Raw genomic sequence first — 21,893 nt, 5'->3', positions numbered from 1 at the left:
CAGACAGCTGTAAATGTATAAGTGTAAAAATCATAATTTAATCAATAAGCTGCATTTGAAGTGGCCATTATGTGTATTTACACTGACTGTTTACAGACACCATGAATACGTTTAACGTCTAATTGCTATTGCATAAATAATTATGAGAGATTAACTTTTTTAAATTTGCATATATTATATTATATTATATTATATTATATTATATTATATTATGAAATGATACTTTAAATATGAAACTAAATCTGCCAGTTGGTGGCGGTAAGTCACTGTCTTAATATGAGTTGTTGAATCATTCATTCAACCAATTTATCCAAACAGCTGCTTCATTCAGAAACAAAGAAAGTGACTCATCAGTTTTCTGAATCATTGACTCACTTGATTCATTACAAAACATTTTATTCATTCTTTAATGAAACACCACTCTGTGTTGTTTGGAGCCACACAACAGTTCTACTTTGGCTTGGATTAGAACTATTTTCTCTTGTCAAATTGAGCAAAAACTGGCTTCTTTATTAAACTGCTGCATAAAATCACATCAGAAATCATGCAGATTTTGGGGAAAAACAATACTTATGCTCGTGTGACATTGTAAAACATTTGACATGAAAAACTCATGTTTTTCCTCATCTTGTATTTAAGGCCATATAACAGCATTCTCATAGACTACATCAAAAGTCTGAAGCATAATATTAAACAGCAATGCAATGCAATATAACGTGACATACAGGTCAGGTAATAATAACTTAAAAAATTATTTTTTAATAGTTAATCACTTAATTAACAGGTTAAATTGATAGCCCTATTTTTTAGATGACAACTGTGTTTTTTTTTGTTTAGTTTAATTATCTTATACAGATTCAGATCATTGTTGAATATCTTTCAGTCTGTAACTGTTTTCTCTGACGCAGACCTGCATTCTGTCCGTGTTCATGCAGATCATATATTTTAATGAGCCGTTTAACAGCGTTTAACCCGTATCATTAGAGCAGCTTGCTCTTTCACCATGGAAAAGCGGAAGACTTTTTCTTAATTATGCTGTGTCGCGCGGGTCACCTTTACAGGTGTGAACCTCTCTGTGTGTGACCATATTAGAGAATGATACCACCATTAAACATTTAGATGGAATTTAACGCCCCTACACACACACACACAGACTGCCCCCTCTATCCATTAATTTCTAATCTGAATATAACAAGCTGTGTTGTCATTCACAAGAGCTGTCTGCCGGAGAGCTGAACAAACCCGTGTGTGCATGAGAGACAATCAGACAGTCAATAGGACAGAGGACGATCAATGACCAACAGAGAGCTCCGTTTAATCAGATACATTTGCTGCATTTTATTGAATCTCCCCTGTAAACTTAATTAGAGGCTTGATGTATTATAGAATGTCTGGTAAATGGTGCATAGATAGGATAATTATTGCTTCATTAGTATTGTTTCAGGTGGAAGTTGCATGGAATGGTTTGTTAATTTAGACTTTCCCATGTGCCAAGATTTAAATGATGTGAATTTTGGAGTTATTGCATAAAAGGTTGTGTGTATAGTGAAAGGGCATATACATATTATCACCTTTAAATATTTCTGAACAACTCCCTCGGAGAAGGAAATATCAGAGCAATATTATCTCGTAGCATTTCTAATGTTATTATTGTCATTGCAATATCCAGATTTTTGTTGTGTCAGATATAGATGGGTAAATCTAGATTAAGGTAATCTCTTTAGAAATCAAAATGATTTGACCTGCGAGCTCAACAGTAGTATCTCCTGAAAGACTGTTGTTAAATATTTAGCGCTCTCTCATCATGAATACAAATGCTGTGTAAATGAGGGTCTACAGGCAGTTGACCCTTGGACTGGAGCCTGCTGAGTGGGGCTCGTGCCGGCCTAAATGATTTAATTGTCATGACTTCAGCTTGTATTTAAAGGATCAGCTTTGAAATACACTCTTCCCTGTCTCTTAGAGCTTTTCTACATGGTGTTTGAGAAGGACTCGGAGTGTCCACAGGGGAAAACTGGCTCTTTGTTGGTTTGACACCACATTGTATTTCAGTTTTCTTGTATCATCTTGAGCTGTCTACTTATTTCACTCTTTTATATAATATCGTGGCCTTCAGAATATCTGTTCTGGACAATCAGCATCGGTCTCTTGATCAATTCAGCAAACTAACTTCAAACTGTAGATGTTTAGTTCAGCACACCTTTCAAGTTTAACACACATTAATTGATTATTAGGGTTAGCGCATAACGGACCAGTGAGAACATTTACATTTAGTCATTGAGCAGATGATTTTATCCAAAGCGACTTCAATCTGCAATCAAAAACAACTAAAGAGCAATGATATACAAGTGCTGAAACAAGTCTCAGTTAGCTTAACACAGTACACGTAGCAAGGGCTTTTTAAATAATAAATAAAAAGAAAATAGATAGAATACAATAGAAAAGGAATAGAGCATGAGGTATTTTTGTGTATTGTCACGTTTTCTATACTCAGTACTGTAGTTCAGTCAACGTTTGTCTGACAAAATGTGATTTTTTGCAGTGTGCTGAAGAACCCAATCTCTTGAATGGCACTTAATATGAAGCAGTGAGTGCAACTCCTGTTCCTTTTACATTTCTATTTCCCTTTAAGGAGCACTTACTAGTTATTAGTTTGCAAACAAGCTATTCGTTTGTGGATGTTTATTGTGTACAATCAAGGTATATTTCTGAGCTCATTCATCACTGCAAGCCCAATGTAACTGTAATATTTGAAATAAAATGTGTCTGCAGATCTCTCTCTCATCCAGAGCAGAGCATATTCTGTACTCCAGTGATTAGTTATGCCTGGCTTATAAGCAGTGAATTAGTATTGTAGACCCAGGGGAAATAAAATTGGCAGAAAATCAGAGTGAGAAGATTTAATTATCACACGGAGACCTTTTCCGTCGACCGGTCCACTGAACCCAAAACACCTAATCCGCCCGGACATCAGCCTCCTCCTTATAATTTGTTTCCCATGCAATCATATGCCAAGCAATTACTGTTTTATTGATTTTTTATCACTGCACATTTAAAGTTTCTCTCTCTCTCTCTCCCTCTCTCTCTCTCTCTCTCTCTCTCTCTCTCTCTCTCTCTCTCTCTCTCTCTCTCTCTCTCTCTCTCTCTCTCTCTGGCTTCTCCCAAGTGAGTTTAACTTAAAGAAAAAAATGGCACTCTGTGCAATCCTTTGTTCTCCTGTATTGACGCTAAATATTTAGACATAGTAAGCCAGTGTCTGCATGGATTGAAATAATGGATGATTGAGACCCATTCCTCGCACTGGACATTTAAATGATAGAAGTCAGTTTTGTTTGTTGTTTACCTTTTCATATTCTATTAAAAATATGCACCGTTCCCTAATATCACTGCAGCCCAATCATATATTAGAAACCTCATTCTCAAATGAACGTGTAGCATCATTGAGAAGATCCTGGATTGCCTAAGAGCCATGCACTTGTTGATGAAGATAAACAGGGATGAAATAGTAGACATGGTACACAGATTGAGTGCTTGAGTAGAAGTACAGATTCCCTAGTAAAATATTACTCTGTCCGGTTAAATACTCGGTTTCAATTTTACTTGAGTGAAAGTTCAGATGTAGCAACTTGTTTTTTAATTACCTGCATAATAAAGTTAAAAAGTAATGAGTGAAAAAATGAATGTTTATTATTAATAATTCTAACAAACACTAGTCAATAGTCGGCAATAATGCATTTTGCTCACACATAATTTCTATAAAACTTGTCTTTTGTAAAGGATTATTCTGCTTATTTGAATATGCAGTTATACAGTTTGAAATGTGCTGATAGAGGTTTGCTAGTTCTGTTAACAGCTGTTTGTGTGTGTTGTGTTGAACATGGTGTTTTAGAGTATTGAGCATGAGGGTGGCCCACACACACACACACACACACACACACACACACACACACTCAGAGGCCTCTCGGAGTGACTTTATTAAGCGGTGCTCATTACTAGACTGTTAGATTGTCATATGCTGATATGTGAGAAGGTGTGTTGGTGTGTGTAATGTGAGCAAGTGTGTATGTGTTTATGTTGTGGGACAGGGAGGAAATCCTCGGGGTGGAGTGTTGAGCGTTGCATGTGTGTGGTTGGGTCGTTTGCACCTCATCAAGTCGGGACTGGTGGTCTCAGACACACACCGGGAACAGAGCCTCACTGATGGGGTGTCTGACGGGTCACTCTGTGGTCGATCGGGCACCAATTGTCTGAGCTCCATCAATCAATGTGACCAGAGTGTTACACTCAGAAAGTCTATGATATGCTCTTATTATAATACACAATATGTGTCGTTGCTGGATCTATTGCAGGCTAACTTCTGCTGTAAAAAAGTGTGTGGACTGGTCTGTTTACAAATGTGAACACTATTGATTTAGGACTGGGAAACACTTTCATTTGTGTGTGTAATAAGTATAAAAATATATGTTAATGCAATTGCTTTATCATGTTACTCTGCTAAAGTCTTCTTACATGTTTTCTCACACATTTTTTTTGATGCTGACATTGTATCAAGAGAATCGATGCGCAAATGAAAAAATGTGCAGTATTTGTTGTGAAAATAAATCCAGGAAATAAATGTTAATGTAGAGATAAATGTGATTTTATCATAATGGCTTTGTGTATATTGTTTGTAGTTCTCTGCTTTAAATTATCCGGTTATAGTAGAAATTATGTTCATGCTGTAATTTGAAAATAAAAGAAAATGTGACTTTCAGGTAGGCTGTAATGTTGAATGTCTATAATTCCAAAAAAACTATTAAATAAAAACCAAATAAACAAACAAACACGTTAATAAAATATTACAGTAAAGTAATATTACAATATCTATAGGCGGAGGGTGAACCAACTCCAGGGTAAGGCTAAAAGCATCCAAATGTATTAAACATCATAAACCCATCTTTTTAGGCAACAACCAGACATGGGTGTCATGTAGAGTAATAAAATGTTTAATGGTACTGACTTTGTATTTCAAAGTGAAGTGATTACCATTTCAAAAATACATTAGAAATTGAAAATTAGGCTATATAACGTTTCCTTTCCACTGTTATTCGACAGCGAATAAATTATGTATAGAAAGTGACATTATCGCTAATTTTGATCTATCGCGGGTTTAAGCACTCACAAAATAAAAAACATTGTTATAATCACTGAAGCTGCATGCACTGTGAAATTAATCTCTTGTGTCCATTGTACTGTACATGCATCAGCGCTTTGTTGTTAATGAGAGAATTTGCGGAGAACGCACTCGTCAAAACTGATGAGTTTCAGCGGTGCCTCATCTGAACGCCTCTGATTGGCCACAGCATTCCTAAACTCAACAGAATTGTGTGTGATTGGTTAAATGACTCAACACTGTAAAAACATCTAAAAATGTAATGGGGTGCAACTTGAGCAGATCTTAATTTGATGCCACAATCGGCACTGTCTTCTCATTTTCACTTTGTTAGCAACAGACGTGATAGATTTGATTTGTTTGCCCCAGGTCCCCATGGCCAAGGGAAGGCTATGCCTTACACACGCTCCACCTATGAGTATAACTATCAGTGATGTTGGCCCTCATTCATACTTAGCAAAGATGCAGTTTTTATGTTGTTTTCCCATGAATATTAGTGTTAGTGTAATTTTTTCTTCTGTTATGTGCATGTAATATCACTGTGATTAATTAGTTTTTTTCATAAATCAATCCGCTGCCCTAGTAATAACAGGAGCATCAACAGTCAAATCTCACTAACAATGAAGTCAGACTTTCTTATTTGTCTCAATAAAGCAGAGTGCAGGGTTTTAAATACTGTGAGGTTATTTGCCCCAGACAGAGGTCACCGGGGCACTGTTCTTAATTAGCCAAATGAGTCCACCTGCATTGTGACAGTGACCTTCTCTGCAGTCAATTATGTGGAAACCACCGTCTGAGATACACTACAGCGCTGAGAAATAATGCTGATCACACATATCTGTGAATGGGATTTGTTTGTCTGGTGGATAAGAATGAAGGAGAGTTACTGTCGTAGCATTAGGCTTCGGTCTCATGAATGGAAAGCCTCTTAGTCTGCGTTTAAGTCTGATTACATCATACGGCTAACTCCAGTTACGTAGTTAGTTGGTTGGGTGTTTCCTTAATTAAAGAGATGTTTGACAGAGCCTCTGACCAGGAAGAGCTGAGACTGCTGTATTTTCCACATTCCTCTATTCTCTTCATCCTTGTGTTGATGTTACTGTGACGTTTGTGCTGTTTCTCTCACACACGCAGTAAACAGAGCTTTCCTTTGTCATTATGGGTCGTATTTGTGTTACGGCTCAGTTCTGACATCATGACGGGAACCTCACAGATGATGCTTCCCATTATGCATTTGTATTTGCAATGACAAGAACTGTAAATTATCTGCACGAAAGAATGATTTTGTTATAAATCATGGATACGTCTGTTTGAGCAGGAACTAATGTTAATGTACGGTAGGCCACCATTGGCATTAAGCAACATCCATCTGCTTTTGTTTTCCTGTGCAGTTTTACAGGTTTTTGCATGGTAAAGCTAGAATCGCGTGGTATGATATGGACTGATACGAGGCATTGCTTGTGTTGCCTTCATCCTTTGAAGCATGCACACACACCAAAAGCAACTGTTGTCTGATTGACAAGTGCGTTTGATGTCTGTTAGCCTTACTTTAACTAGTGTTTACACGACATTTCAACTTGATAAATTATTGCATTAGTCTGCATAAAATCAAACTTGTAAAGTGCATGTAAACCTTTGTGGCCCCCAGTGTTCACAACATTATTTAAAGGCACCATGACTTTTCCAGTTGTTTGGGATTTACTGGAGAAGGATTTTTACAATACGCACATGTTCTACCCTTGAAAATATTTTAGAGCTTGACATAACCACAAAATTACTAGATTTGTCTGAAAGGTGTGCGTTTTTGCTCCACAGCATTGATCAGTGTGTCATGTAATATTCCCATATAAACTTTAACAGCCAATTAAAAAATATTGGTTTATTAAAATTTGCTAATTCTCAAGATCAATACATCCTTTATTAAACCACGTTGTCGAGTTTAATGCATCCTTACGGAGGTGTCGAAATGCTGAATCAATTAAATCACTTCTAACAGCACTTAATGGGAACAGCATCATTCACATAGAGGGCAGAGCGGTGCGTTATTTAAAGAAGTTCACGTGTTAATGAGTAGCAAAGGATTAAATAGCTGCAATGATTACTTTTATGCCACTGATCAGACTCTTATATGTAGTTTGGGGTAACAAAGGGTTTTATAGGTTTGACTGAAATAATAATGTGATAACTGACACTTTAAATCAAGCTTTTGTTTCAAGCAACAACAAACAACAACAACAAAAATATAGAAAAAAAAAAGGATGAATACAAAAAGTAGCCATTGATAATATCTAAACATATATCCAAATCCGAATTTAATAAAATTAATGTGTGATTCATGTGCAAATTATGTGCTACTAGGGATAGCTACATAGGGCTGTACAGGCATCTAATGGCAACACAATAATATTACAGCTAATAATTTGAATGTGACAAGAAACTGGTGCCTGAAAAGAATATATAGTACTGTTACAATGTATATCTGTTTTTGAAGACACTTTTGAGAAGTTTAAAAATCAATTTATGAAAATCAAACAAAGATAAACCTTTCTTTGCATGAACATTTGGGCGGTGTTATGCAAATCCCCCCCAAACAGTGTGTCAGGGATCTGGGAAGGAGGACCCAATTGCAGTGAGATAACAAGGTTTTATTGACAAGACTGATACAAGAGGTAGTGAAGTGCACAACAGATACCACAACAGGAACACAATAAACAGAACAGCTAGGGAAGGCCACTGGGAAGGCTTCAGGAAACAACTGGCAGAATACTGGGGCAACAGAGGGGGCAGCAACACACAGACACATAGGGGGTGAGAATGACAACAGACCAGCAAACACAAAAGGTTAGGTGCACCATAAATATGGAGGAAAATACATGAGGGACAGGTGAGCACAATTAGAGCAACTAGGCTAACAAGAGGGTGTGGTAAAGAGGAAACAAGGAGGAGGGGCTAAAGGAGCACATGGCCGAGAAAATAACAAGGCCATGTGCTGAAAACTAGACACAAGAAACAAACATAAAAAAGGTGACAGTGCAAAACCCTGACACAGTGACGTAGAGATGTGGGGAGTGTTTAAACGAGGCGTTTTAGGAGAGAGTGGATGAGTCTTAACTTTTATAAAGAATATCTCTTTGGGTTTGAGACTTTAGTCCTTGCAACTTTAGTGGTTTAAATATTTATTCATGAACAACTTTTAACACTCCAAAGAGAAAGGAAAACTTGAAATCACATCATATGAGCCCTTTAAAGTTAGGCTACCTCATATATCCAGGTTTCCCATGACAGTGGAAACCCTGAGAGAAGAAAAGAGAGTTAAATGAAAATAAACATTTTCTGATTTGTGGACCAGTTGCAGGAATGAGAGGTTCAGCATTATGACACTGACAGTTAATCAGCCAGTCACTGCACTGAAGACGACATGATAGACAGACATGATCAATTCAACACCCTAATGAACTGAAGTGAGCTTTGAGCGTATGCTATTCATGCCACATTCAGAGAAGAGCCAGCTCTGACGCTGTCCCCTGGTTAGAGACAATGACTGCTTTACATGCCATTTGATCATCACATATTGATCATTTATTATTTTTATTTTTTTTTTTACTTTTGTACTGTTATTCACTGCATCTCTGCAGTATTGTGTTGCAGTGGAGAATGGTTGATTACATGCTGCAATGCTGCATTGCTCCCCCCCAATTTTTTTTTTTTTAAATCTCTTTTTTTTCTGGTTTTATTTGTTAAATTAATTTTTTTTTCATGTAATCAAAAAGCACATCTAATTAGTCGGAATCATGAAACTCTTGCAATTTATCAACACAATATCAAAAGTTTCCTTAAAATTGTAGGCCCCTATCAAATAAATGTTTTACATATTCTCAAAATTCATTTGATGTTTTCTCAAATTCTACATTTCTAAATTCTATTTTTGATCAATTCATCCAAAACTTGACACATTCCATGACATTCCGCATTATATCAGTTTTGTGGCTGGATTCCAGGATTTCGTCTGTGTTTTCCTCACTGCGGACCCTAGTTTACACAGAAATGCTAATTGCTTTTTTAGATAATGTCGATTTAATATACCTTTTGTATTAGGCATCAAACATCAAATATATCTACAGCCGTTGTAATTCCTGCTGAAAGCTCCAGAAATCAATGATATTGATAAAACCTCCACAAACCAATAATGCTGCATATGCTTGATGACTTCACCCAAATTGCTGCAAATTGGTGCTGTTCAGCAGGAAAATCTACCTGCAAACTTTCTTCATGAGCTGATCGTACATCATCTCTTAGAGTGGCTGTTCTTGAGGAAATCCTATGTCCTATAAAGCTAAGTCCAACTAGATTCCAGAGCATGCTTTCCTCTGTTTCTGTCTCTCACACACCGCTTCGGACCCTTAGGGACATTAACGGCATCTGGCATGAGCTAACATGGAGCAAGTGAGTCTCAATCCACTTGTAGATGACCCATATCAAGTGCGGTCCATATCAGATTGCTGCAGAAGCTTTTTATTTGGCCCTATGTGAAGCGCGATGTGCTCCAAACATGGATCGGGTGCATGTTACTAGTGGAAGACGCTGGCCATGAGTGCAAACTCTCTTTGTTCACTGAGATCTCATTTGTCAAAGCAGAGAGACTAGAGGGTATTAGTTAGTTAGCAAATATTGACATGCCACTTTGGTCGGGTAACTATCAATTGAAATCAGCAAATCAATTCTGCTAATAGCTGCTCATTATGCACTTGATGCATTTTCAGCGTTCGAATCAGCTTTGCATGTCAATGCAGTCAAGAACTATTACTTGACCAGCGGCTCGATGTGTTTTCATGCCTTCGCTAGCCTGGACATTTTAAAATACTCATAAACAGACGACAATTATGTTTTTTATTGATTACTTGATTGCATATATTAATACATTTAATCTTTTTTCTTTCTAAAATGCCTACATGACATCCAAGTAAACAAAATATTTCATTTTTAGTACGTGATTTATTTTGATTAAAGCGATTTATTTTCATTTAACATTTTATGACTTAGCTTTTCATTAAATTCACAAACCTTGACCAAATGTAATTCTTAATTCACTTTATGTTGTTGATAACAACGAATGGAATTTATTTTCTTTGCATTTTAATATCAATATGGTACTATATTGTCCTATTTAAATCAATTTTGTTAACGGTTTATGTTAAAAGTATTTTAAACAGTAGTCTGATCATGTAACCTAAAATATCTAATGTAATGGATTACGTTACTTCAATATTGTTCATGTAATTTGGGATCAGGAATGGATTACAGTTTGTGTGTAATCTAGTCAGTTCTGGCCTTGCCGATGGAAATTGTTCAGTGTTTCAGATAGTTGTTTTGTAGCTCGGACGAGCTGACGCTCAAATGTCTCGAGTGTATCAGACTGACATGCTGTATTTAAAAGGAATGAATGTCAGGTTTTGCTGTCACACGTTTAATTAAGTTAAAGCAGTGACCTTTCATCTAGGCTTCTATTTGCGATGGAAACAGCGTTTTCTCTTCACGTCGTCTGTAGCACTCGCACAAAGTGGAGCGGCGTTCTTCGGGAGAGGATCTTTATTTAGACACCAGATCTTCCTAGATAAATAAAGACAGTGTTAATGGAAGAGGGGCGAGTCGGATGCGTGTCAGGGGTTTGCCCAGATAAATCATTAGATGGAAGGTTATTGGAAATGCAGGGAGATAAAAGACTGAAGAAGCCAGTAATTGCCTTAAAGATCAGACTACAAAGCATTAGCCCGGCTTTTACAAGGCCAGTCGGCAACAAAAGAGTCGTAATTTATGAGCTCAGCGTAAAAGAATAGCATAATTGCATTAAAAATTAATGCTAATGAGGTCTAAAATGGGGAAGGTGGTTATTATGAAAGTTTGTATTCATCTTCTTTGGCCTGAATGATGGCTAGTGGCTTGATTAATGGCTTAATTTCTATCAATTAGCCGTGCCAGAAATAAATAAATAAATCTATCCACAGAGACGGGGCTGAATTGAGGATTGAATTACATATCTTATCCTGATGCTGAGATGGGGGCTGGATTCCCAACGGTTTACCATAGAGGCAGTGTCCTTGTGTGTTTAACAGTTAGCTCAACGTTTTGCCTGATTGTGAGTGCATGTAGATCGAAATATGTTGATATGGAAGTGCTTTTATTTTATAGATCCTCAAGTTGATATAAAAACAAAATACAAGAATTAAAGTAAGCTAGAACAACTTAAAACAAGAATGCTATTGTGCTTCGTTTGTTTGTTTCATTTTATTACAATTGTATTTATTTGTAATTAATCAATTTAGTTTTATTGTGTATTTATTTAATTTCCTTTTTTCTTTTATTTATTTATTTTTTTTACAAATACTGTCCCCTTGAAAATATGATTTCAAGACTTGGAAATGTCATGTAAATTTAATAAAATACTTCACATTTTTATGATGAATTTATTTTTTCTAATTACGCCAAGCTGCAAAATCTTTTATCAGGTAGAAACTAGGTTGAAAAAAATGGTCACACTTTATTTAAGGTGGCCTTCACTACTACGTGCTTACATATAAACATCAGTACAGTGTAATTAATGTGTTTATATTGTATTACAAAACACTTCTGCTGATATTGAGGGTAAAGTTAGGGACAGGTTTGGTGGTGTGGGTAGGTTTAACAGTGGGGTAACAGTGTAATTATAAATGTAATCACAAATGTAATTACATAGGTTTTATAAAATAATACAAGTACAATATAAAAACACGTATGTACACAATAAGTGCATTGTACCAAATGATTCATTTAAATGCAAGTACATAGTAGTTAAGGCCACCTAATATATAAAAATCATCATGCATCATGAAAAACTGGAAAAGTCTTGGAAATATTGTTGTGAACAATGGGGGTCTTGGAGTCAGAAAGGTTGAGAAGCACTGAGCACTGATTATTTCTAACAAACACATAAACACAGCTGCATGAGAGTGCTCCGCAGGTTTTTCCATGTATTGTAGTGTAGTGTTTTTCCCTCTCACACACTCGTCTCAACACACTTCTCATTCTCAATCAGTGCAGTGCCATCATTAGGTCTTGTCGTTTGAGACGACCACCTGATGATGGGCAGCTACTGCTTTAATTATTCCATCAGTGATGAGAGCCGCTCTAATTTAGCTCATGGAAGTAAGGCATTCAATTATGGGTATTAATCAGGCACTGTGAGTTTGGGTGCTGGACCTTGAGTTGTTGAACATCGCCCTCTTGTGGTTTTGCCGAAGAGGAGCTTTCGTTTGACTTGTGACTGGAGAAACTGTTATTAAGAGAGAGTATTATGAGCGTTTGATGATGCTGGATTGCTGTTTCTGCACACATGTTAATCTCCGCGTTCATTCACGTTTAATAAAATTCACTGAGCAGGGTCCGTTTAGTCCTTCAGGAGGGCAGGGAAAGACCAAACCTGCTTCAGATGAGCAGAACCATGTCATCGTATCTCTCTCGGTCTGTGGTTAAGACTGCTATAAAGCTTGTGTAACGCGGCGACAATGGACTCTAAATTAATTTTGTGGATAATGTGTCAATATTAAATGTCATCTTTGACCTGGCCTTGTGCTGATCGTGTCTCTCAGACAGCGCTATCGATTTTCTGCTCGCTGCTCGGCACGGGCCCCTCTCTCAAAGTCCATTATTTGAGATTTTCCTATGAAATACATATCTTTCCTCACTGACATCTGACAAACAGCATATGGAAGTCATTTTATCTACCAATAATGTGTTTGTCAAAAAGTATGAGGCATTAATGGAATTCCGGGCCAAGGATAGGTTGTCACTGATGTATCTGGGTGGGCTTGTGTGTTTGTGTGTGTGTATCGGTCATTAAGACGATCAGTGCACACACACACACACACACACACACAGGAGCAGTAATAAGTGTGTGATTGAGAGCCAGTGGACTGCTGTCATCTTAAGGACGGTCTGTAGGCTCCTAGAGGATATTGCGCCTCCGTTTCGCCTCGTGCTCAAGTGTGTGTGGTTTGGAGAAGGCAAACTGTTATCAGTGTGTGTGGACACATGCCTGACAATGTTCGGGCTCATTTTATTGCAGGTTTGTTTTTGTTAACATTGACACACATTTGTGTTTTTATTATGTGTGTGTTACAGTAAAGAAATCTATGTGCATATGGATGTTACTTTAATGAAGCTAGATATTCATTACAATGTGTCTCTGTGGACGTTTTCAACGGTTTGCCTGAAAGAATGACTGCGCTACAGTGTTTAAGTTATGTTCATAAGCCGTATGATAAGTCAAAGTCTGTGTGTGTGTGTGTGTGAGAGAGAGAGAGAGAGAGAGAGAGAGTTTCTGCTAACAGAGAGAAAACCAGAGCAAATATTCATTTATTCATTAAACGAGCAGAGCGAGAAGATGTGTTGTGACAGTTCCTCCCTGGCAGTTAATGGATTAAATTAATTCCTCTCATTAGCGCAGGGATCTGTGTGTGTGTGTGTGTGTGTGTGTGTGTGTGAGCGCGAGAGCATGATTCCTACCTAATAGTGTTTGTTTCTGAGCATTTTCATGCATATGTGTGGAGAGAGATTAAATTGTGGGTGAATCTGAGTATCAGTAATGCATTGTGTTTAATGTTTTCAAACCGCAGCGCTGATGTTGTGAATAACAGCACAGCTGAGGCTGTAGGTAATCTCAGTTTATAGTTCAGTAAACAAGAAGTTAATATGGAGCAACAAGTTTATTTATAAGTAATAGTACTGAGCAGTATCACATTAGGTCTTTATCTGCTGAATAAATGTGTGGAGTGAGATCATTGCATATGAAGTCAACAGAAGATCTGTTTAATGGGCTTTAGAATGTATTACTTTTATTTCTAAACCTCCTTGAAATTGCTGATATTCTAAAACCTTTGATCTCTTTACATGACTGGATTGATTATGGAATTCTAAACACATTTTCTTTTCTTTTAATTGTCAGACATTCTACTCACTCTCATTAGAGTGTTACTAGACTGTAAGGTTAGAGTTAGTAGAGTAATCTGACAAAAGCCTGTAGAGTGAGGAATATTGAAATCAGCCATCATTTAAGGTATAAAAGGTTTTAGTGTGATATTAATAAGCTCAACCACCAGAGGGCATTAACGAAGGACAGCCTGTAGCTGGACTAAAACATATTAATGGGAGACAGTGTTTCAATATACAGCAAATACCAGAATAGGTACAGCTTTCACTATTATCTAGTTTGTCATTAACATTATTTGAACATATTGAATGTTTATTAGTGTTTAAAAAGCACATATTCTGCATGATCATATTCCACATCCCTAATCCTGCTCAATATCTGAACTTAACAACTACCTTACTGACTATTAATAAGCAGCTAATAAGGCAAAAGTCATAGTTAGTGAGGAGAAATGTACCTTAAAATAAAGTGTGACCGACTTTTTCTTATTTTCACCCTACATTCATTTTACTCTGATATTCATCACAATTGGGAGTAAAGAGGATCATCATTTAGGAATCATGCAGACTATAATTACAAATCCACATATACTGTACATATCATGCTAATATCATCTTCTTGGACCAACATTATTCTGACTATTCAATCCTAAAGCCTTCAAGCTACTTCCTCTGAACTTGTCTTGTTTTCCAAGTCATCTTTTTTCCTGTGTAGCACGGTCATTTCCGTCCGTCTTCGAACTGCAGTGTTCAAACTACAGAGGGCACTTAAACAACAGAGACCAGTCATTTTCCTTGTGTGCTATGTACCGTGTGTTCTTGCTTGTTTGGAGAGTATGCTGTTGTTTAGCTGGAGACACACTGAAGCTGAAGAGAAGGTGATGGGATCAGGACACAGCTGCTGTAATGTGGACTCAACAGTGTCCAGCAGACTGACGCTGTTATACGCTAAGAGATGAAGCGATCCGCATGATGTTTTTCTGTTTCTGTGGTTTGTGACCGTCTGACCCGCCCCGCTGACCTCTCATCTGTCCATTCCCCGCTCTGTGTTTTGTTCCTCCAGAGGAAATGTCTCTGGCCGAGCAGGTGAGGAGGATAAAGGATATCGAGGCCATTGAGAGCGACTCCTTTGTTCCTCAGGCTTTCAAATCATCTCGGGATAGCACCAAGGTACATCTCTGCCTCTCTCCCTCTCTATTCTCTTTGCCTTGCTTCTCATACTGTATATAGATATATATATATATATTCTTTTATTTGATTTCGTTGCGCCGAGTTACTTTCCGTTTGTCTGCAAATGAAATGATTGCCATTATATCTCGTTTGGTCTGTGGCACCTGTCCTCTTGAAAAGCGTCCGGCCGCCCGAGGAGAGCATTACTGGAGAGCGTTCACATTCACCGCTCAAATTAGATTACTAACAAATGCTCACAGATCTCTGTGGTCTGAGACAAAAGGTGACAGTTGAACTGAGTCCGTATGATCGATTGCACCAGAGGAACGGCTCTCAGGACTCAGGTCTGTCTGTACAGACTTCAGCGATGCACTGGAGACAGACCAGCACTTAACATCTCCACGTTTAGTTCTGAATGAAGGAAGAAGCAGACACTGACGCCATTCTTCTGACAAACACAAATACATAGATCCATGCACATTACATTTTTCAATAAATTCCATTCCATATACATTCTTAAAATTAAATGTGCTTCACAAGTGATGCCACTGAAAAAATGTTTCCTTTAAGAAACTGTAACGTCTGAAAAACCTTTCTGTTACACAAAAGGTTCTTTGTGGCAAAAGAAGGTTCTTCAGATTATAAAAAGGTCAGAAAGAGATGGTTCTTTAAAGAACATTTGACTGAATGCTTCTTCTATTGCATCGCTGTGAAGAACCTTTTAAGCAGCTTTATATACCTTACCTTTACTCAAAAAATAGTTCACTGAAATCACTTTCTTCAAATCCAGAAAGAGCCTTATTAGAATCTGAAACAAGGTGCAAGGATCACTCAATGTCTGCAACTTACTAATGACACACACTTGATAATAATGTGTTACTGAAGGGGGTGTCTAAAACAGCAGCAATCAAAGGCATAGTTCAGCCGTGAATGAAAGTTCATGTCGTGACAAACATGTATGCGTTTCTTTCTTCTGAGGAACACTAAAGAAGATATTTTGAGGAATGGTGGTAAGCATTCTCTAAATATCCTCTTTCATGTTCCACAGAAGGAAAGAAAGTCATAAGGGTTTTTGAATAACACGAGGTAAGTAATTAATGAGAGATTTTTATTTTTATTTTTGGGAGAACTATCCCTAACCAAACTATTCAGGGTGTTCAGAATCCCAGTACAGACGGTGTGTTTCATGATGGTAGAAATTGAAGTCTGCAGGACACTGGAGCTGAAGAGCCCTGCTTTAAGGGTCTAATTTATGACTATTTATAGCAGCAAACAAGAATGGATCTCAAGGGTAAGATAAAGGAGTGAGGCATTTCTCTTTAATTAAACAACTCCTCATGCAAAGTGGGGTGTGGATCTGAATATTATGAATGAGGTGCATGTGTGAAATGGTGGAAAGATGAGTTCTCTGTGTGATTTCCTAAGGGTTTTGTAAATAACACAAGTTTTTATTTGTAGGTGACTGATGTTTCAGAGATCAAGAAAGAGGCAGAGGCTATAAAAGAGGAAGCTGCCCTTCTGCCCACCTCCATCATGTACAATGACAGCAACGCTCTGGCTCACCCTAACGTAAGAGTGTGTGTGTGTGTGTGTGTGTGTTCCTACTTCACCAGATTTTTGCAACATATTTGTACAAAGATATAGGGGGCATCTTAATTTGTCAAAACAAGGTAACACTTCAGTTTCCAGTTCTGTTAAATAGCATGCATATAACTAGCATATTGGCTGTTTATGTAGTACTTAAAACGGATAATTCTGTTCCTTGATTCTGATTGGCTGAGCCACGTTTGAAGCTTTTGTACAAACACACACCTTTGTTTACTTCTGTGTGTTGCTCGGCAACCACTTTGTTGCAACCACAGCAGTTTAAGAGGAACTAATTTTTTTGGCGGAAGAATACTGTCTTTATTAATATCATTACATTTTATTTGCTTTGTTTTATTTTGTGAAACCTTGTTACATATATGGAATAACCATTTTATAAAGCAATAATCCCCATGAAGCCGTTGTTTACAGTGAATTTATAACCGTTTCGTGCCTAACATCACCTCAGCTGTTATAAAATTACTGTACACCACAGGGATTATAGCTTTATTAAAAAAGAACCATGGTAGCTAATACCTAAACATAACAACTACCTTACTAACTAATAATAACTTATGGAGTTTATTGATGCAAAAGTTAGTTAGTAGTTTGTTAATATTGAGAACCGGTCCCCAAACTAAATTGTGAACAAAACCCATATAAAGTATTGATAATTGTAAAAATGCAGAATGTTTCTGTTAGGCTTTAGGTTAGGTCCTAGTATTTATAACATAAATACTAAAAGAATAGAAGTCTATTGAATGTCCTTATCTAGATAACAAAGTATTCTATAAAGTATTGATACTTTGAGGCCAAAGAGGAAAACGGTTTATAAATCATACCAAATTGGCGAATCGCTCCGCCTCGTGAACCTCTCTAATTCTTTCTAAGAAAAATAGTATGTATTATTCACAACAGACATCAAATAAGACTCTGGTGTCGCGGGCCCAGCATCCGAAGTTACACCGAAGCCTCCCAAAAGGCCTCCAATCAATAATTCTCCTCTCCCACCCTTGTAGAAATTGCCTATTTCTGAAGCTGCACTTCTTGACAACCCACTCAGGGCCCTTCTTATGCAGCCTCAGTAATATTGGCAGACAGAATTTCCTACGAAAGCGTGCTCCATCTCTCTCGCTCGGCAAACTGGGTTAGGTGTGACTGATGCAGATGAGCTCGACAGGCTGATCTATTGCAGCAATATGCCCAAGGCGAGAGAGCCCTGATCACCAGTAATGATTCAATCATTTAGCCACCACCACTTACTGTATCTACTGTAATTTCAAACTCGTTACCCGCGCTTCGCTAGGTGCGTTAGGAGTCAGAGGAGGCTGGTTGTCGTGTCGCTGAATCGCCTACGAAAGGAAAAGGCATGAGGAAGCGGGCGACATACACCCTCAGTCTATTAGTGCTACATGTGCACGTGTTTCCCAGGAAAACAGAGCCTGAATGAACGCTACGGGCGGACCCTAACCCGATGTAAATGACACGCTTATAATACGCACGCGGCGCGATGGAAGCGATCAGTCTTTCCAAAGCCTAGATTTGATTTGGTGCCTCTCGTGTTTTTTGGATGAAGGAAATGAGTGATGAGTGTTGGAGAAGAATCCGGAACTTCCAAACTTAAGGAACTCATAAGCACAACTAATGTGGGAATCACTCAAATTCTCCCTTTACGCTGACATCCGAATCAACCGCGCGTATTACCCTGTCTGATGTGTTTATGATGCAATACCATTTACACTTGCTCCAAATCTAATCGCAGCTGTGATTGTCCTATATTAAGCCAACCCAGACAATTAGAGCGCAGGCTTGGAATCCATTAGAAACCAATAGGAAAGATTTGTTTCAAAAGGTTTACTTGCGTTTCAGATCTATAGCATCAGGCCAAATCCGGGCTTCCTCCAGTGGAGTGAACGAGGAGGGAACGTGAAATGGCGCTCATGCAGACAGTCACAGATGATCTGATCTCAATAACAGCTCACTTCACTGTCTGTAGGAGGACTCTGTAGCGTTCACTTGTACTGCACAGAAGGCCATCACACGCTTTACTGTAATAATATCCCGTGTATTTTTTTGTATTTCTAATCCAATATAAGGTTCTTAAAAAAACAAGATCCTCCGTACACTTCAATCATTACATTTGTCTTCAGTGTATTCTCTTAAATAGCTAAGAATCATAGTGAAGTAAACTGAAGTGAACTGATTTCATCATGTAGTAAAGAAAGAGAAATCATTTGATCAAGCGATTTTAGAGCAAATATGCATCATCCCAAATAATCAGAACAGCACTGGCAAAAGTGTATTTTCTGTTGTTCTGCCTAATGAAGAAATCAGTCTAACAACTTTCCCTGCAATCACTTCAGTGTGTGTGTGTGTGTGTGTTTGTGTGTGCATTAACTATGGCTTTTGCCTCAAACTCTTAATTTGCTGCTTATCAATAGTCAGTTGTATGTATGTCAGTATGTTTGGAGTGCATTAAGGGATCTAAAATATGCTCAAGCTGAATAAGGCATTAATATGTGCTTTATAAGTGCTAATAAACAGCCAATATAATAGTAATGAATGCTAATGAGCAGCTAGTTAATAGTGAAAAGTGATTCTTAAACTAAAGTGATACTGTTGTTATTTTGATGGGAGTTTGTTGTCAGTTGTTGTTGTAAATATTGATATTGCCATTAAAATAGCCATAGATGCTGGTAGGCATTAAGAATTAACAAATAAAAAATATAAAAATATATAATATAGTTGTGCAGTATAAGCTGTGTGTTGTATAAGTATGTTAATAATATGCATGCTATTAAGCATCTTGTTAATAGTGAATATGTTTCCTAACTGAAAGTGTTACCAAAAAATTTATAAAAAAAATACAATACATTAAAGCAAAATGTTCATTCCTCTGACAAAAAGTCTGAGAGGAGACTGTTCTGAGACTCTGAGCTCTGAGGTTGGCACAGTGTTCCTGTAGTGATGCTCTGTGATGGACACTGAAGTAAAGCGTCTCTCTCGCTCTCCTGCAGCTCTTGGTGGATAAAGAGGAGGCAGAGAGCTTGTGGTTGAACAGACTGATCTCTCTGCGTCAGGAGAGGCTCATGGGGAGTCCAGTGTGCTGACCCGATCCAGCTTCCTCAGACCTGTGGACTCGCTCCAGTTCTCCGTCATTCCAGCGCGTCGCAGACAGGAGCTGCTGCTCCACCTGCTGGAGTCTATGGGAAATATGATTCCAGATCACATTTCAGCTTCGGCTTATTCTGATTCTTCTTTTGTTTGTTTATTTTACATCATACTAACCGATATTATTAATATTAAGGTTTAGCCGTGATTTACATAAAAATGTGTCCCTTTTTTAAGCTTGCGCAGACATCCTTCTCATCAACATGAGTGACAGGTGTGTTTAGTGTGTGTTGGGCTGTGTTGTTGCTGTTGTTATTCTGTTTTTCCTTTTTCTAAATAAATGATTGTTGTAAATCTTGATTAAACCTTGTAGTCATAATGTTTTTAAAGGACAGCTCTGTGAAAACCTTTTGAGGAGTCACTGTACGGTCTCGGTTTGTCATTTTTAATGTTCTACTGTGTTTAATAACCAGACTTTAGTGAGTGAGCTTGAGGGAAGTGAAGTGAAACCTGCTACATGTCAGAGATCCCAGAATAAAGCTATGAACTCATTGTGTATTTAGGGTGGTTTTTATTGCAAACAGCATTCTTTATTAATAATCAAGTCTGCAGCAGACTACAGACAAATTTATTTTTCCTCTCTTAATACAGATATTCAGGGCCATCACTACAGTTGAGATGATTATTGATGTGTTTGATTAGGATAATTATTATATGATTATTTAAAATATTTCATATTAGATTTTTTTTCTTTATCATGTTTTCAAGACAAATGCTAATTTCGCTGATGACATCTCTTTTTTTTTACATATTATACAAGAAATATTTGACTTTGGATCCTCTTTTCACCACATTTTGCAATATCTTTTTCTATAATAATATTCAACTGTACTTAACGTGATTATGTTTTGCTAATGCACAGTGTCCCAGCATTAACATGATAACATAACGGGGTGTTGAGGGGCTCATTGTATGTTCTATGTAATCAGGTTGTTCTGTACACTTACTCCTAAACTCTGAAAGTTGATGTCTTAACATCATCTTATTTTTGTTACAACACGGCCCACTAGCAGATTGTAACATGTTAGAAATCATGTATATTAGTTTAACTTTGTACATGCATTTATTTGGTTAAACAAATTACTTTTTAATTGTTATTCAACCCATCCAAATGTCGGCTTATAAACTCTACTATTGTTTTGTGCAATATATATGAACCTGGACCACAAAACCAATCCTAAGGGTCAACTTTTTGAAATTTAGATTTATGCATCATCTGAAAGCAGAATAAATAAGCTTTCCATTGATGTATGGTTTATTAGGATAGGACATTATGGTAACACTTTAGAATAGGTAACACTTGTTAACTATTAACTACAACGTATTTCAATAAATTTAATAGTAAGGTAGTTGTTAGGTTTAGGTATTGGTTAAGATTAGGGATGTAGAATAAGGTCAAGGGTAATAAGACATTAATATGTTCTTAATTAGCACTAGTAATATGCATGCAAATAAGCAACTAATAAGTGTTACCTATTCTAAAGTGTTACTGACATTATTTGGCAAAATATTGAGAAAATCGCCTTTAAAGTTGGCCAAATTAAGTTCTTAGTAATGCATATTACTAATAAAAAATAGTTTTGATATATCTACGGTAGGAAATTTACAAAATATTTACATGATCTTTACTTAATATCGTAATGATTTTTGCCATAAAATAAAAATCTATAAGTTTAGCAATAGCCAAAATGTAATAATACAAATATACTAGGGGTGTAATGATTAATTCTGTCAGGGATGTGAAGAGAGAGAACTTAAACGCAGAGAATTGTTGCAACAGTTTATTAGGCACAATGGAAAATCCAGTTATAATCCAACATGTAATGACACACAAACGAACAGACACCTGCAGACA

At 37.2% G+C, this 21,893-nt stretch overlaps 1 protein-coding gene across 2 annotated transcripts in view; it reads left to right on the top strand.

The window, feature by feature from the left end:
• rsrc1 (arginine/serine-rich coiled-coil 1) overlaps positions 1 to 20,343 on the top strand; it is a 137,281-nt gene extending 116,938 nt beyond the window's left edge. For both annotated transcript variants that reach the window (XM_052577179.1, XM_052577178.1), the window contains exons 8-10: positions 15,177 to 15,283; positions 16,742 to 16,852; positions 19,885 to 20,343. In XM_052577179.1, coding sequence (XP_052433139.1) covers positions 15,177 to 15,283; positions 16,742 to 16,852; positions 19,885 to 19,977 — 311 coding nt within the window. In that variant the 3' untranslated portion in view covers positions 19,978 to 20,343. The remainder of the gene's footprint in view (positions 1 to 15,176; positions 15,284 to 16,741; positions 16,853 to 19,884) is intronic.
• Positions 20,344 to 21,893: the final 1,550 nt, after the last annotated feature.

Source organism: Carassius gibelio, chromosome B15 (assembly GCF_023724105.1).
Source record: "Carassius gibelio isolate Cgi1373 ecotype wild population from Czech Republic chromosome B15, carGib1.2-hapl.c, whole genome shotgun sequence".
NCBI lineage: Eukaryota > Metazoa > Chordata > Actinopteri > Cypriniformes > Cyprinidae > Carassius > Carassius gibelio.
The sequence above is the reverse complement of the archived record's forward strand: the minus strand, read 5'-3'. Positions and strand labels throughout refer to the sequence as shown.